We start from the raw sequence: 14,563 nt of genomic DNA, 5'->3' as shown, positions 1-14,563 counted from the left end.
GTTCCCTAGAAAAACGATGAGCACACTGAGAGCTTCCATCTGACAGACAGGTACTACTAAGTGCAGAATGGGATTCATACTACTCATTTTGTTTCACTAGATTTGTATCATCAAAACAAATGCTAATAGTTTGGAAATAATTTGTAGATAAAAAGCTTCACAAACAATTCTAATGGGAACAACATGCCTTTCTAGATAGGTACTTGAGTAGATCAATGTGTACCATTCATGCTTTCCAGTTTCACATCTCCATTAACTGTGCTAGGACATATCAAGAGGTGATACTGGTTTTCAACACTTAAAATGTAGTTGTACTTTACAGCAGGAGGAGTTTTCTCAGATGATACCATTGTCAAGGGGATGGGTACCCCCTATTCATTCTGCCTTCCCTCAGTGAAGCAGATGAGCTTTCCTCCTCTTTGGTACTCAGATCCTGTGTGCCCCACCTTGGGTGCTTTGGTTGAGCTTTGGGCATCTCAGCATAAAAAGGACATCAAAGTGTTGGAGTGTGCCCAGAGGAGGGAAACCAGATAATGAAATGCCTCGAGGGCTAGACTTAGGAGTGCAGCTGAGGTCACTCAGTTTGTTTAACCCGGGAAACTGTGGAGTGTTTCACCCTCAACTAGAGACCAAAACCCCCTAAACACAGAATTCAGTGCAGGAATATATAGAATGAGGTACAAGTCCTATGGCACACATGGGTACACATACACACAGTAGCCAGGCAGAGAAATGGGAGCACACTGCATTTCAAGGGATGGTGGTATCACATGTCAGTGCAGAAGGCACAGCACAGACCTGAGATGAGTCACAGCAATTTCTCAGAAAATGATGAGCCTTCATGTTCCCTGGACCAGTACATCACTGGTCCCCCAGGTATTTGAGACTGCTTTGAAAGCAAGAGCAGTGCAGCCAGCAGCATCACGCTAATCTTGCTTTCATGTCTGATAGAAAGAGTAATTTGTCCTGCTATCAATACTGGTATATTCTGCACAACAAAAGCTGGAATTAGGTCATCACAATTTTCTTTTGTTCCCGTGAATAAGCCTAGCTTCTTCAGCTTCTCCTTCTGAGCACAATCTTCAATTGCTGCCAGTATTATAAGTCAAATCTTCTCAAAAACAATTATTTCCATTCTATATTATATGGACCAGTCAATACCTGGCTATGTGGAATTCTTTATGATCAATGTTTCATCCTTTCAATACATCTATTACAATTGCATTAATATTTCTTGTTTTCTTTTTACTCTTCCACACAAATCTATAAAATTTGCTCAGGGATCTCTTTTTCGTTTCTATCCAAATGTTCAAATATAGGGAAACAAACTATCAGATGGCTATTTTTTCTTTATATTTACCTGTCCTTTTATGCCTTCTCACATGTTTTTCACCTTTGAAATTTCTCACATTTTTGTGAAGTTTAAAATTTTCACACTGTATTTTGTTTTCACACAGTTTTAAAGCAATCTTATCCATAGTACATACCAGTAGGTGCCCAGGAATTCTTTAGTGAGGGGGGAAAAAAAAAAAGGTGCTGTTCCTTCCATAGCTTTAATGCTCTGCCAACTCTACTAAGCAGGCCATTTCTCTGTATCCCACTCTAGTCATTCACCATTTCTCCACTTGCCTTTGAAAGTCTCCCTATCTGAAACAGCAAAATCTTTATTCCTCATCCCAACCCCCCCTCCTCCCCAACCAATCTACCAACCTAAAAAGCCAAGACTTCTAAATTAACACAACTGTAACTGCAAACAGCCCACAGAACAGTTACTACAAGACAGCCCTCAGCTTGCATCACTGCATGGGTCTGGTTAAACAACTGGTGTAAGTTTGTGAAGAAAGATAAAATACCCCTCAGCACTACGATGCTGGCAGTGAAACAAGAGCTGAGGAGAGGTACAGATCACCATCTCAACAATTTAGTGAGGCACTAAAGTTTCTACAAACTTCCTGAGGAGGAAAAGGGAAAAGAAAACCTCATACAGAATAAAGGTAAATTAATATATTCCTTTTGAGTATCTCATATTAATTCTGCTTGCTCTCTTTGACCACATGAACACTGTGCTCTTCAGTTAAATCCCTGCACAGCTGCACCAACTCTCCTTAGCTGTGTTTCTGTAAAAACAGAGCCTTGGCACAGAAGCAGCCAGGACAGAAGTGCCATATCAGGAAATGCCCTTTTGTTTTTTTCTTGTGACCCATCTTTTTCTCAAAAGCATTCAAACATGTATCCTATTCTAGACTTTCCCTATTACAAATAGGTTGGACTCAATCTCAAAGATCTTTTCCAACCTAGTTTATTCTGTGATTCTGTGAAATAATTTCAGAAAATACACAGTTTGATCAAAATATATATAACCTTAACAGAACTCCAGACAACTTTCTGAAAACATGCTGCATTTGCAGAAGTCAAATGAAGACAGAATCCATATACATATTGTACTTCTGGAAGTGGGACACAATATTTTGAAAACCCTTCTGTATTGTTCAGTAGCACACCCCCAAAGCTATAAATCAAGGAATGCTCTCATTTATCCTTCAAATACTCTTCCCATCTGACATAGCTGCACAAATCATACACGGTCAGTTCTCTTATAGTAACACATGAAAAGATGCACACACCCAGAGTGCAGCAGCCAGGAAAGGGTTAAGAGCCCGCCCGGCTCTTTCCAGCTGCAGCTCAGACACACGATTGGGTTACTGTGGCTTAACAAGTTATTGTGTTTCTGCTGAGCTACTGTCAATGACCACATATGTATTCACCGCCGGTGACAAACGCAATGTAAAGCGCTTTAGCCTGACATCGGTGACAGAGACACTGACAGGCAAAAGCTGGATTAAAAGACTGCAGAATACACAGAGTGAAGCAGCTGCAGCAAGGGATGTGAACTACCTCAAGAAAACTCCAGAAGAGCTGAGCAGAATTGGAGATTCTCCAGATTTTTGGAGAAGACCCAGAAATGCTTTTGAGAATGGAATGTGAGGGCTAGGAAAAGCTGTAAGAGATACTTCTCATCTCTTGGCCCAGCAGTTGTAAGCTGGGTGGGTGGGTTGTGAGTGGGCAACAAGAAAATGCTGAAGTTTCTAAGACTCTGTGAAAATTAAAATACAGGACTTAACGTTACCAAATCAGTAGCCCAAAGAAGGCCAGGGTCATTAAAAGCTGTGGAGCCTAAAGATGGCCTTTGATGGGAAATAAACAGCAAGACACCAGCTACAGCCCAACCAGCTGCAGCCCCAGCCCAAAATGAGCTTTGCACACTGGGGCACAGACTAATGGGGGTCACTGCTTCAGCTGGAGACTCGGACACTCATGTCCTCCTGACTCATGTCCTCACATCTCCCAGGCTGGAGACAGGCTGCCTGCTGCCCAACAGGAGACACCAGAAGCAACTCAGTGGCACTGACAGCCACCAGGTCTGAAAAACTGCACGTGGCAAGCTTGGCCCAGGAGAGACCATGGGCTCTCTTACTTGGAGACCTGCAAGGCTGCATTTCACATCACAAAAGCTGAAAGTAGGGATAACCAACCAAAACAAGCCCACAACCAAAAGCACCACGTTTTCAGAGGTGTTTGAACTCCTCCTCCTCCATGGCACTCCCCATGAGCTCTGAGAAAATCCTGTTTCTTCTGACTTTCCAGTGAAACAATAAAAGTGATGCAACTTCTCTTTTTTTTTTTTTTTTTTTAAATTTACCATGCATTGACCAGGTAGGTAGTACTGAGCAGAGCACAAAGAATGATATGTTTTGAGCACCAAGGTGCATATCTAACTAGTCAAACGCAGGACCCAAGAAGCATTTGCTAACCAAAATAACTTATAAACAAAGGGACTTTGTTTACACTTCAGATGAATACAGCAAAATTTTTTATATGGTGGTGTAAAAGTAACAGACTTTGTGGAAGCAAGAGCAGGTACATGAACGAGCAAGACACTGTCAAAGTCAATGAAAGATGTCCCTGGGGGAGAAAAATGAGTAAAAGCAGAGACAAAACAGAAACTGGGCCACAGGTCTTTAGGATAATTTCTATTCAATTTGCAATAAGAGGAGCAAAAAAAACGTAGCAAATTGAGTGTGCATACCATCACTTTAAAGTGTACCTCAACTTAAGAGGACCTAATCCTTAAAGTCTTTTGAGATGATTGAGATGCTAAACATTCTACTCAGTTGCTCCTTGAGAACAGCAGAATAAAAGCTACTTTATTGCTTTTTTCTTCACTCATGTGACTCTCTTTGAGATCTACATACTCTAATGATTACTCAATTTACATCTGATTTAGTATCTGCTTTTGTGTCTCATTTACCTAATTCATACATATATTGAGTAACGGGTTGTCTAGAGGCATGCAGACTATTTCTGCAGGAGGTCACTTAGATTTCCACTGGGTTTAATGTTTTAATTCCCTTTTAGCTGCTAGCAAAATATATTTTGGTAACTAAAATATTGTTTTTTCATTCATTTACATAATAGTGAAATGAATACATCTTTTCTTTAGACATTCATAAGCCATAATCACTGATGGGAATGGTATATTTCAGTTGAGTATCAGAGGAGGTAATTTCAGTACTTTCAGTGCTTTTAATTTTTTTAAATTTCATAATCGTTTTACAGACAGGCATGGCCTATAATGACATTAACAATCCTATTCAAACCTGCCTCTTTTATCAGGAGAGCACCCATCTTTATTTTTTCAAACAACATCATGTCACTCTTGTACTGAGGTTGGGGCAGGAACAGGTGAGAGGCAGGACTGTTGAAAAGACCTAACAAAACTCAAGAGGCAGGCAGGCCTCATAGCTTAAAAAAAATAAAAAACCTCACCTCTTGACAGAAAATAGAGGACATCTGATACAGTCTCATGAAGAATCAAACAATATTTAATTTAATAATATCTTTCAGGGTATTCTACTGGAGCCATATTTGTCAGAAACATCCTCCCTATAAGCTATGCAAGTCTTTCTTCATTCCAGCTCAGTCTATTGTGCTGGATTTGAACATCCCCCCCATAATTAGTATCTGTAATTGTAAACAAGAATAGAAACAGTCTCAGAAATAAAGAAAGACAAGCCACAAATTCAAGGGAGTTAGAGACTCAGGGTAACAAGATACAGCTCTTGTTGCACCATTAAATGCTCCAGTGACAAAAATCCACCATCCATAAAATGTTGCCTGTTCCAGAAAACTACCCTGTGCCTATAAAATACTGACCTGACCAAAGAAACTGCCTTTGGAGGGTTGTAAGAAAAGAAAGGGAGAACAGAAAAACCTAAGAAGGAGATAGAGCTATGCCGACCTTAAAATTTAAGATTATGAGAAACCGAAGATGAAACATAGCCCTTTCATAGCACAAAATGAGGAATGGAAGCTTTGGATAGACAAGACTGAGGTCTTAATGTTCTTCCATTTATTTCAGAGGTGACACGGAGTGATTACCAGCTTACACAGGATCCTGCCCTCTAAAGAAAATCCTGGCTCTAATGAGGTCAGTGTTTTCTCCTGTCCTATGAACTTCAATGAGAACATGATTTTTACCCTTGCTGTTAAATCAGAGAAAGATTTTCTGCCTGTCCACATTAGCTGTACATTGGGTATGAAATGCAGCAGATTAAGAAAGCCAACCATCAGAAAAGCCAAGTATTTTATAGTCTATAGTTTACTGCATTAAATAATTTTCTTTACTCACAACTACCCTGGAGTTATCATCTTGAAGTGACAATATCAGTAAAATTTAGATGGTGAAGAACCCTCTGAAGGTTATCCTGCTCAATCTCCTGCTGAAAACAAGGCTGACTGTACAGATCAGATTTCTCAGTCTCCTGTCAATAGGATGTTCCTTGTTTTGTGACAATGGGGATTAGGGAGTGGAAGCATTCCAGGTTTGTCAAAATTACTTAGACATCCTTCACCTGAGATGTTCTGACACCTTTAAGAGCTCCCCCCTGCAAAATGGCCTTGAGTCTGCAGAGACTTTGCACCCCTTGGCTGCAGTTGCAAGGCCCAGCTCCCAGTGGTGATTTAAAGGAACTCTCAGGTTGTTGTCATTTGCATTTTGGTGTTAAGAAGATATGTAAGGTGCCATGCATATCGTACCTGAGTCCCTTTTGTGAACATTAACTCATTCTGGAACAAACAGTCAGGAAAAGAGACCTAAAATAACAATACTCTTGGAAAAGAAGACTTAATTTTGTGTACACTTTAGATATTGGGAACTTAATGTCAGGAATGCACACAATACCAATTGCAGTCAAAGCCACATAATCATCCCTCCAACCTCTCCAACTGACACATAAACAAACTGTTCCAGAGAAGTTCATCAGATAAACAGAGAACAAGTATAAAGTAACTACAGTACACCTGCAGAACAGCTAAGGGGAGACAGAGGCATCCACCTATGAACTGAATTGCTGCCAGTGACTCACTTGGCTCCAGCAATTGCTGCAGCAGGTATCAATCAAAACCACTGAGGATAGGTGGCACTGTCTTAATAAAAATACCAGAGACATTGTAATGACCATGGGAAGGCACAACATTGATCTGACACCTCATGAAAACTCAACATTCACAACTGCATGCAGTAACACAACTTGGGACTGACCCAGGAAAACTGGCACCTACAGAGTCCCCAGAGCCACCTCTGTCAGTAAGGGGGGGGGTATTCTTGGGACATCTCCTGAACAGGTACTTGCAGCTCCACTTCCTAGTGACACCTCATGAGTTCACACAACCATCTCTGCAACTGCATAAACATAATGCCTCCATTTGAATGAAATCCTAGTAGTGGAAGGAACAAGCCTAACTTCATGTGAAATGACACTCCATGCACATTTCTTTATTCTACACATGACACTGAACCTAGAACCTATTGAACAGAATTTCTCAGTACAAGAACAGGAACAGCCTCCATCTGTTAGTCTGGGATTCACAGGTTGCTTCTAATTAACATTCCTTGATTTGAAAGCAAAACTCAGCTTTGCCTGAGCAGTCAAAGCTTTAAGACTTTCAGGTATCTTGGTTTAAGATCACTATGGAGATTTACACATGCAAACAGATTTCCTGCCAGTCTATCCCCATGAGCAGCATTCTCATTTTTATGCTGTAGTAGCTAAGGGAGTCTGAGAACAGGAATTCTGTGCTGTGGCACTACTTCAAAGTGCATGCCAACAATTTATGATAGACTGTCATAAATCACAAATGGAAGGGCAAGGAATGAAATGCTGCTTCCAAGTAATTCTTATTGATTCCAGAGTGGGCAAGAGCTGACCTACATTCAGTACTGCATCAAAGAAATCCCTAGGCCAGGATAGTCCATCTCCTAGAAAGCACTCTTTTAGCCTGGTTGGCTAGTACCTGGGCCAGTTTCACTTCATTAGCTTGGCCTGTGAGTTTCTAGCAGCATTTCAGGTTTACAGAACCAAAACAACCCTCAAGTAATAAAACTCTGATATATACAGAAGAGAACCATGCATTGGCCCATTTAAGCCATTGCCCCTGAGCTGCTCTGACCTCTTAGGTGGACAGGTGGCACACCTTGTGAAAACCTGTCTTCAGATCACACCAGTGACTCGATGATGAGCAAAACAAGGATGCTAGATGGCTTGGATGAGAATTCCATGTTTACATTCTGAGAGCACAGCTAGGACATCTAGAAGAGCTATTTCCATCAGTGGGCACCACCTGGAATTGTGCTGTGATAAAGAAAACGGCTAATTCCATGTGCCACTCTGTTATCATCAGTCCTTAACCTGGACAATCTGGGACCAACTGTAGACCTAGTGCTGTCTTAAAAATATCCTCCAGCAGTAAAAAAGCCACATGAAGCAGCTCTGAAATTGCTGTCTGGCTCTAAATGTTACAACAAAACCTGTGGAAGTAGGTGAGACCCATCCACTTCAGCTACTCAGAACCAAACATCAATCTCCCAGTGTTCCATGGTAGGTTTTTATTACATGTTCTGGTATGCAGAGCAGCAGCAGATCTAAAATGAGAATCATTCAGAATCAATGGGTTGGGATTAATCTGTCCTCCTGTCCAGTGCAAGTGCTGCCACAGTAATAAACAGAAATCTGATAACTTCATACTGTCAGCACAAAATGAAACTATGACCTTGACCTGTGCAACAGCATCCAGTAATTTTTTCATAACTTCAACATACCATACTATACAGCTATGATCTAATAAGAATCTAAAAGTAATTAACTGGAATTTTTGAAAACTGAAGCCTTAATCAAATATGTATTCTTATCAGGGTTGCAAGCCAGCAATAAATTGGGACATTTAAAAAACTGGGATCCAATCCAATCTGTGATCTGATCAGGGTTCAATGGTTATAATAAATTGGGAGTATTAAAACTGGGATCACATCCAACACTTTATTTTGTCTAAACCACAGGACCTAGCTGTGCTGTAAAGTCAGGAATACTCAATGAACAGATATACCATGTTGGATTAACCCTTAATAAATAATGATGCACAAGCTCAGGTGTCCCAAAAACATGCGGTTTAGCACCGAGCTTAATGGTGAGAATAGCAATTATGAACATTTTCCCAGAGATCAATATGAACTTTAAACAGCCATAATAGTGCTTTTAGATTTGGCAGGTGGAATGCACAGGAACAAAAAGCTACATGGGGTCTCCAACAATGTGCACGTGTATGAACGTGCACTAAGATGCACTATGCATTTAAAAAAATCTTACTTTGATTTTTGCAACAGTCTGAATTTCAGCTTTTGATTCAAAGCAATTTGGCTTTTCTACCATACTGCCATATATCCATCTATTCTCATTTTCATTTTGGTTTCCAGTAACATACAAACTGTTTGTAATTAAATATAATAAAACAAATGCTGACAGAAAGGGAATGAAGTTTCACTCCCAAGTACTCTCTCCTCTCTAACTGGACTCTAAATGTTTTTATTTCTATAAGATGCATCCCTTCGTTTAATTTTGCAGCTGCAAAATTAAACCTCTGTTTGCCAAATATCAAAACCATATGTATTGATTTTTAAACTATGGGAACAGGCAGCAAGTATCAGGGCTGATAAGATGAGAGAAATGCTCTTCAGTTGCTACAAGGTTTCTGAAAAGTAAAGGAAAGTCTTTAATATCAAAACTGAAAGCATTTAGTTTTACCCCTATTTGAGACACAGTATAACATACACTGAGAAAGCAGGGGCCACATATTCCTTCTGCTTCTCTAACACACAAACCTCAAAACTATTAAAAAATTTTCCTCAATTAACTCTGACTCTAACCAAGACTATTTTAACAAAACTACTCCCACAAAAATGTGCAGAGGATTATTTTTCACATGGAGTGCCTCCTCATTAACAAACTCTCATGCTACTTAAAAAAATCCTCCCATTTTCAACAAGGCGCTTCATTTTGTAAATTTTATTCTAATGTCAAGTAAGCCTTTCTGTTGGAAGAGAGATTTGGGTCTCAGTAGAAAAATCACAGTAAAATAATACTAAAGAAACAGGAAAAAATATTTTTCTTTCAATTGATAGTCACTTTATTTGCATTTAAAAGGCAAACAAATTATGATGTGTAAAACTCATGCATCTAATGTATTTATCCAGTTCATTTTACAATGAACAAATGTTAGAAAATGAAAAGAACCCTAAATAAGTGGGAAAGAAATGGAGGAAGGGATGAAATATTTTTTGAGGGAAGGAAAAGACAAGGCCTCTTCCAGTATTTAATAATGTAGCAAACATCCTATATCATTAAAATGATAAATTCTGAGTAATTTACACTGAACACACTAAAAATACAGATTTGAGTCAGCTTGATCAAAATAACCCTCAGACATAGCATTTGTTTCTTCCTTTTATGGGCAGATTCTCGACCTTTGGAGCACATGCTTTATCACAGCCAAACTCTTTGAAGCATGAACAAAACGATGAGTTTATTTAAAACAAGGCCTCAGTCCAATGAAGCATGTGACTTGTGTCAGGAAGGACAAACCACCACCTCAAAGAACTGTACCCCCAGTTAAGTCAATGCTCCTGAACTATGGTGAGGCTCCTGTCTTTTCCCACTCAAAATTCACTGACATTGCATCACCTTGGCATAATGAAAACTAAAGGAGGTAGGGGGAGAAGAAGAAAATAATTTAAAGGAGGTGCTGAATTCATATTCAATTTGACACAGATAAGGTTATTACTAAAGAAGGAATGACTAACATCCAAAGTTCCTGTTCACTACTTGAAGCTTGCAGAAGTAGTAGCTGTATAATAAAGTATTGGCTTTGAAAAGAAAGGAAGCCTGGGGCTGAGGTCTGGAATCAATTCCTAGCTTGACAGGGACTTTTCAGGAACCTGGACAAGCAGTTGCACTGCCTGCATGTCACATTCCCACCCAGAGGATACTTTTTTTTCCTGTCAGATTTTCTCTCTTCCACCTCAACTGTAAGTGCTTGGGGTCAGGCCCAAGCTTCCCTAACAGCAATGAACACAATGAGACCTTCATCTTTCTGGGGATTGCTAGGGAACACAAGCAGAAAAAAAAAATGATATCAGCATTTCAGTGCAGGATGTGGAGCTGCTTCAGAGAACTGCAGCTACATGGCAGCACTGAGAGTTGTTCTGAAAACTGAGACTGGGACAATGTGGAATGGAAATAGAAATTACTAGGCTAGCAAAATAGCAAATTTATTTTCATTTTCTGAGGTTCAAATCTGAAACTTGGCAGCCCATAGAAAGAGATGCCAGGCAAATTTATGCTGAGGACCAAAGTGCAAGCAAATCCTGTCCTTTTGGGAATCATCTGCATTATAGAGTGAGCACTGAATCCTCTGTCTGCATACGCCCACTAGCTCTAACACATTCTGGATGTGCCAGACTTGTTGCACATGCACTGTTCGATTCCTTCTCTGTGCAAGCAGGAAATCCAACCTGTTCCAGGCATGATGGGCTTACACTCATGCAGCACACCTACATAAGAGCTGATGGTTCCCATCACAACCAGAGTCACTGAGCTTGTACTGCACAGCACTGTGCACTGAACACGTCTGACATTTTTGCATGTCTGAAGGTTGTCAAAATTTCTGGAAGAAGGCTGCATTCTTTACAGAAAGCCTATCCCTGGGATTTTGTGAAATCTTGTTGTGCCTATCCGATACCAATCAAAAAAAACCTGCAAAACTATGAGAGACAGCCTAGTCCTGTAAACTGAAAATGCACTTCCTACCAAAAAATATTTCTCAGCTGAGATCTTGGAACAGTATGCTGCTTTTTGGAGAGCTGCCAAGCATATATTGCATGCAAAACCAATATCCAAAACCAGGCGAGTTCCACAGCTGCTAAGATGCTGAAAAGCACTTGATCATTAATCCTGTCACACCCAGCCCAAAAATCAACTACTCTAACCTCTTCCACTAGTGTCCAAAAGGGACAACATGGCCTCTGAAAAAAAACCCCAAACAATCAGATGAAAAATCATAGTATCTTTTAGTATGGTAGGCAGTCAGCATTTAAGAAACCTGTTTAAACAAACAATCTGACTTTAGGATTGTAATAATTGAATTGAGGATCTGAACAAGAATTAGTTATACAGCTAATCTTAGAAAAGTAAAATTAGATGTGCATTTAAGTTATTCTAGAAAGGCTAAATGTTAGAAAAGCAATTTTAGCTTGTTCAAGATATTAAATACAGGATTTGATCACAGGTATCAGGGGACAAAACTTGCTACATTTCTCTAGTATTTTCTACTATTACACCCCCATAGTTTTAACATAAGCTCATCTCACTCAACAAGAACAGATCTGAAAATATGAACGTGTTCTGCTAAGCTTCAGTTTTATAAATACAAGACCAAGTATGCAGGATTGCAGCTAGTGAAGTCATAGGAGCAGATGATCTACGGTGTGAATGTGCCACAAGGTTTTCTTTGCCAATATGTGCATTAAAATCTTGGACTTGAATTACATTACAGAATTACTAAATCTTGAGACAGAGCTATAAAACTTGTCTTTACTGTCTTACTGAGCATCATCATTAGGTGAACAGTCAACAACTAAGCAGAAGGACTGATCTACATTCAAGTCAGGTAATGTTTCCTTAGTGATTTTAATCAATTTCCCAAACAGTTTTTACCCATATAGGAGAAGCAGCTTCTTTATATAATTTTTCTCTAACAAAGATAGAGCCTCTTCTACTTTATGTCCAGCTCAAAAAGCGTTCAACAGTAAGCCTGTAGGTAGTCTTATGTGGACGAACACACAGCCATGCTCTTACTTCATTCAAAAGTTGAAGCAAATTGCTTGTTTTTATGGCACATGTTGCATTCCTTTGAGGATAACATAGGGAAAATTTCCTCACTATTTTTCTGGGACTTTAAAAAAAATTTTAATCTGAATCCTCCAGAGATGTAAGATATACTACCTGATACAAAAGTGTGATATTCATATTCTCGTGCATTACAGAAGAAGAATCAAATAAGTGAGTTAAAAATATCATCTTGGTTCATCCACTTCTCAACACACCTGCTGTTCTCCATTTCAGTCACAAACTCTTCCAGGTCAAAACTGAAATCATTACTAGAGAAACCAGGATGATGAAGACATTGAGCTGCCAGTTTCTAATGCAGCCTTACCAAGTTACTGTCAATCAGTGACTGTAATTAAAAAAAAAAGCACACAAAGCTAAAGAAATATTAAGAACAATTATCTTGTGTCCAATTGGAAAGTTAGACCTCTAGACAGAAGGGTTCATTCCTTCCAGCCTGCCAACATTTTAGTAAATGACACTGGCCCTTTAACAGATGGGATACATGCTTCTTAGCTTGCCAGGATCCTAATAAAAGACACTGGCTTCTTTAAAATGAAGGACACATACCTCTCAAATTGCCAGTATCCAAATTGGGAGTCAGCAGTTTAATATAAAGGCACTCATCAATCTGGCAAAAATCAAGGACGCAGCACAGAAATTTTAAAACAAATGGTAGAAAGTTTCTCCTGACACTACTTAACTTAGATGAACTAAATACTTAAGCACTGGCTAAACATATCCAGTAGCAGTGCTGTAGTAACTAGATACCTTTCTAGCTTTTAAAGTAGTAAAAATTAGCAGCAGACTGCAAGGGTCTGCACTGCCTTTTTTCCCCAATCAAGCCCATTAGCTCCCACCTATAGGGCTGACCATGCACTGCATGACTCAAATGAAAGCAGAGTTCCTTTTCCCTGGGCACTAACCAGTACCACACAGGCTGGCCCACGTGGAAACACTGTCTGCACAAAAGGAACCATGGCTGCTTCCATTCCCTTTCCCAGGAGCAGGATACTCCAGTGAAGGAGAGAGACCTCTGAAAAGTTTTCTGCTTGCACTGAGAAAATGTATTACTACAACTTGTAAAGTTTTACAGCATCTGCAGACACTTCTTGAGAGCCAGAAACCATGGGCTCTTTAACTTTTCTGATAGCAGCCATCAGAGGGAAACAAAGACCTTTTTCAGCATATGAAGTACCTCTGGATGAGATGGGGAAAGCGGATTTTTCTGAACCTTGTTGACACTGACAAACTGTTTCCAGTTTCTGAAGAGCAGACATGGGGAAAAGCAGAAAACTGTAAAATCTCTTAATCTGGAAAGAGAAGGAATTCCCTAAGACTGGGCATAGAAAAAGGTGTTTTATGAAAAGGACAGACTCCCAGAAATACAACAACTCCTAGCAGGCACTCACCCAGCTTCTTGCCTTGCCCCTCTTGCCCAACCCACTGCTGGCAGACTGCTGCCTCTGCAGACTGATTTTAAGCATCTGAACCTGCTTTCCTCCAGGTGTTTCCTCAGCACATTCAACATTTGCTGCACATGGATTTCTGCAACACCTGGCTCACCAACAAACACTGTGCAGAAAAGAACATACCCAAGTACAAAAACTACTGTCTGATGGCACAGCCAGCTGAAGCCAAAGAGGTGTGAAGTGCTAGAAAACAATGGCAAAAACCATCAGGAGAGAAGGGAGGAGGTTCTTGCTGTAGAGAAGGAAAGGAGAAAATTATTAAGTCAGCTGGCCTTGGGAATGGACTGAGGTGAAACAGGTTTTGAAGGAACTGGTGTTCCCCAGCTAAAGCAGAAGCTGGGATTTGAATGCAACAGTGAAGTTCACAAGCTGGTGCCACACAGCAGCTCTGACTCAGCCAGGACTAGCCTAATGCTCTGGCTTGCCTGGACCTGACTGCAGTGGGTATTGTTTGGGACAGGCTGGCTAGCTGCTCCTGCAGGAAAACCCTTGCTCTGAAGTTTTTCACTTGATGAACAAAGATGCTCCTGCCATTTACTCACCTTTCACGCTCATCTTTCATTTTCTCCAGCTCCTCCTCTTTAAGCATGCCTTGCTTTGGAGTCCCTTTCTGATCTGCCTTGCCACTTTTATCTTCTTTCTTCTTTCCAAATCTGTAAAAGATATCAAAGAAGGAGTCACGAGGAAATAATTACAGAAGAAAAAACAGTACTTATCTATCATAAACCACAGAAATTTTAGGCAATCAAAACACAGCGTTTTTATCTTAGTGACTCATAAATTTCCCACATTGCAAGATATGGTATCAGTATTACC

General features: G+C 40.0%; 1 protein-coding gene across 6 annotated transcripts in view; it reads right to left on the bottom strand.

Annotated features, from left to right (window-relative positions):
- Window positions 1-14,563, bottom strand: part of PARD3B (par-3 family cell polarity regulator beta) — a 389,258-nt gene that overhangs the window by 83,048 nt on the left and 291,647 nt on the right. For all 6 annotated transcript variants that reach the window (XM_050976846.1, XM_030241769.2, XM_050976847.1 and 3 more), the window contains one exon: window positions 14,290-14,400. In XM_050976846.1, the coding sequence (XP_050832803.1) occupies window positions 14,290-14,400 (111 nt within the window). The remainder of the gene's footprint in view (window positions 1-14,289; window positions 14,401-14,563) is intronic.

The sequence above is a fragment of the Serinus canaria genome, chromosome 7, assembly GCF_022539315.1.
Source record: "Serinus canaria isolate serCan28SL12 chromosome 7, serCan2020, whole genome shotgun sequence".
Classification (NCBI taxonomy): Eukaryota; Metazoa; Chordata; class Aves; order Passeriformes; family Fringillidae; genus Serinus; species Serinus canaria.
The sequence above is the reverse complement of the archived record's forward strand: the minus strand, read 5'-3'. Positions and strand labels throughout refer to the sequence as shown.